General features: G+C 37.3%; 2 protein-coding genes across 17 annotated transcripts in view; both read right to left on the reverse strand.

Annotated features, from left to right (window-relative positions):
• The window catches only part of LOC113206353 (antichymotrypsin-2), a 29764-nt gene extending 26430 nt beyond the window's left edge, over positions 1–3334 (reverse strand). For 14 of the 15 annotated variants that reach the window (XR_003303424.2, XR_008012045.1, XM_026422389.2 and 11 more), the window contains exons 1-7: positions 3169–3334; positions 2679–2794; positions 2412–2600; positions 2096–2315; positions 1803–2017; positions 1528–1713; positions 1270–1408 (exon numbers count right to left, since the gene is read on the reverse strand). Coding sequence is in view for 13 of the 15 variants with exons in the window: in XM_026422389.2 (XP_026278174.1) it covers positions 1270–1408; positions 1528–1713; positions 1803–2017; positions 2096–2315; positions 2412–2600; positions 2679–2794; positions 3169–3241 (1138 nt within the window). In the remaining 2 variants the exon portion in view is untranslated. Of the gene's footprint in view, positions 1–6; positions 523–1269; positions 1409–1527; positions 1714–1802; positions 2018–2095; positions 2316–2411; positions 2601–2678; positions 2795–3168 lie in introns of those variants that run through there. The other variant, XM_026422391.2, reaches the window with a different exon arrangement.
• LOC113206363 (uncharacterized) overlaps positions 1–3395 on the reverse strand; it is a 19982-nt gene that overhangs the window by 2167 nt on the left and 14420 nt on the right. The window lies entirely within an intron of this gene.

Here is a 3395-nt window from a genome sequence, read left to right on the forward strand (position 1 = left end):
AAAGAACAAATTATGATTCTTTTTAAAAATTGTAATCTGTAAAAACGCTTGTACCCCAAAAATATAGATCCTCTCCATTGTAAAAGCACAGCTTAATATCAAAGTCTTGTGAGTTTCTATGGACATGGAACATATATACATTGTACCGACGAAGACTTAAAAAGTAAGAATTAAGTGTCACAATAAATTAAGTGTCGGAACCTGATACAGGCTCAAAACAAATAAGGAAGAATGCAAAAAATACATTTCAAATACTAAAGATTAAAAAAAAAAGTAATTGAAATCATAATTCACAATGACTGGGCTTGTGAGGACGAACATTATCGTCTGGTTGAGGATTATCATTGAAGAGTGGATCCTCATTTGTATCACACGCATCATCTTCACCGGACACAGGGGTGGGTTCACAATGGCATCCCACAAAAATGACAGAAGCAACATTTACAAGTCTGAACAAAAATGCGTGGTCCACGAACAATTCAACAGGCATCTCGATACAACGCTTCCTTCTGCTAACACAAGCTGAGGAAAAAAAACGGCAAAAAAATATTGTAAGTAACTGGTAACATAATCATGACATGTGAACATGTAATGAATAAATTGTACAGTACGCTGCAAGTCAAAACCACACAGTACATACTGCTAGAGTCCTAGGACTCTAATGCATGTTTCTATAAGGAAAAAGAGAGCTTATGATTCTGATTTTAAAATTAGAACAAAATTACAGAACATAATTAAAATGTACTGACACACAAGATTTCAAATATCACACGCTAATAAAACCATCATGCACTGGAATGAAGAAAAAAATGAGAAAGTTGCACTAACACTTTCAGAGTGGCGAACATAACATATTAGTATAAATTATAATAATTGGCAACAGAAGGTAAAAAGGATAACACTTCATAAAAAAAATAAAAAAAAATTGGATCGAGCGTTTAAACTCATAACTTAATGAAATTAGGGACTTAGAACTCAGGGAGGAATGAATGAACAATGATCAAAGATGCAAAAATGGTGCAAACCAGATTGATGGGATGCAAGCGAGAAAATAAAAACAACCCAATACCTCCAATGCAAGTAGATAAGAAATGCGAATGGTGGAATGAATATGACAGGATACGAAACTGGAAAGTTAAAACAAGCCATGCAAAATGGAAAAGCAGCCCACATATCCAAAACAAACTCCTAAAGTAAAGTAGTAGGTATTTGCAACCAAGAAAAGCAAAGCAAATAGTTTCAATGATAGAAATATGACAAATAGCTTACCGGTAGCTGCTGCAGCTTCAGTGCCTTCCTCATTAACATCCATGAATGTCTTCTGAATGGCATCAGAGACTGCTACAGGCACACCATCAAACATTCCACTAAAATCAGCACTTTGTTCAAACATAGACTGCATGCCCATCTAATAATGATACAAAAAAGTTGTCGTTAAATAAAAATTAAAAAAAAACACACACAAAATTGCTATGTACATATTTGCGAAAAATCACTGTTTGAATCCTAACAGTAATATACTGGTACCTTTTTGAACAGGTCCTTAATATTGATGGTTTCTTCAAGTTTGAACTTGGGCAAGCTTAACTGAACTTTGGTGGGGTAGAAAGGAATGTTTGACAAATCAAAGGCTCCAGCACGAAGCTTTTGCTGTAAGCCTTCAAGACCATCCTTAGCATTGGGGAGAATGATTTGGAGACAAACATTTTCATTCTGCAACAGTTATGAATATTGGATTGAAAGCATTATTAAGATTAACTGCATTGTTAACATCCAATGGTGGATTCTACTTTTAAACTTACAGTATAACAAAGCTCAACTGCCTTGGCGTCAAGTTCTGGAATCTCAGCATATCGCATGTTTTTGGTCATGTGCATCATGGGCACTTTCACAGTCTGACTCTTTGTGATGTAGAAGTCCTCGGGGTAAGTTTGTTTCTTGTCAAACTGTTCCTTCCACTTTCCATAAAAGTAAATAGCATTAACCAACACCATAGCGGTGGCAGGAGTAACAACGCCTGAAGGAATAAGATAATCACAGATCAATGCAACCAATCCAGAAAGAAAAATGAGGATATTTTAAAATCCATCCTTACCAGGTTGAAGAAGGTCTTTGATTTTCTCATGTGTTTTGTCAGACACCCAGTTGTTGATTGAAATTCTCTCCTTATCATGATTATTCAGGAAATCGGCCGACTCAACATCAGATTTATGAACTTCAGTAATTGTTTTTTTGTAACCCTCAACTAGTTTAGCATGAGCTGTTTTTTCTACAAATACTTTGTTTGCTATTTCAAGAGTAACATTTGGAGTGTTCTGGAAATTTCAGAAAATATGAGATAGATTAATACATAAGTACAAAAAAAAACAAAACACAAACATTAGGAGTATTTCAGAGATAATAGAACTCACAGCGAGAAGATCATGAAGTGAGCTGAAGCCCTTTTCAAGGGTGTCTTTATCAGTGGGGTAGCGGAGACCTTTGGTTATTTCTTCCAGTGTCTTCCCACGAGCACCTGCATGCACCATTGCAGTCACCAATGAGGCACTCAAAGGAGAAACTAGAATATTTTTTCCAGGACCTTTGGCTTCAGCTGCTTTCTGTTATAGAATTATAAACTTTAAACCAATATCAATAAATATAGTGTACAAGAAATTTTCCTGAAAAAAAATACATACCAGGTACAGGTCAAGAGTAAAGTCATTTACACTCTTCAGAACTGCAGCCAAAGGTTCTGCGGGGGCTGTAGTTGCCATGGTTGAAGCAACGATTGTAAGTAAACAAAATAAAAATCCTGTAACAGATGTGAGAAAAACATTGAAGTACCTAAAACACATTCATAGGAAGAGCAAGAATTAGAGAATCACAGAGGACAGACTGAGAGGCAGAAACAATAATTCTAATGACTTGTCCATGACAGTGAGTGCCAATGAGATAAAACCGGAGAGGTCCTTAACAGCAAGAGATAATAAGTAGCTGTTAGAAGAAAACCTCAAGAATCGATTGAAAAATAAAACTAGACGATAGTATTTGAAAACAACACAACAAGAGAAACACAACTTCATTCATTCACGTCACACTCAAGGACACTCGTATTCGGAGCGGTTAGTCGTCCGAATGTTTTGATGTACAGCCCCGCATGAATACGTCAACGACAAATAGTGGTACCTATGAATCCAAATAGGTCAGCGTATCCTGCGTTGGAAGCGGCGGATCTTTTCGTCCTACTAAAGCCTATCATGCCCCCCGGACGACGACAACAACACTTCTATTTGAGATAACCCTTTCGATTTCGCTCCGCCCGCAGCTCCCGCAGCCTGTGTGAGCGGTGCCGTGGCTGCGCCGTATGAGAACGTTTCACGAACGCAGTAACTATGCAACAGCGAGAAGAGGGG

This window comes from Frankliniella occidentalis, unplaced genomic scaffold, assembly GCF_000697945.3.
Source record: "Frankliniella occidentalis isolate FOCC.00 unplaced genomic scaffold, Focc_3.1 Scaffold398, whole genome shotgun sequence".
In the NCBI taxonomy this organism is placed as follows: Eukaryota; Metazoa; Arthropoda; class Insecta; order Thysanoptera; family Thripidae; genus Frankliniella; species Frankliniella occidentalis.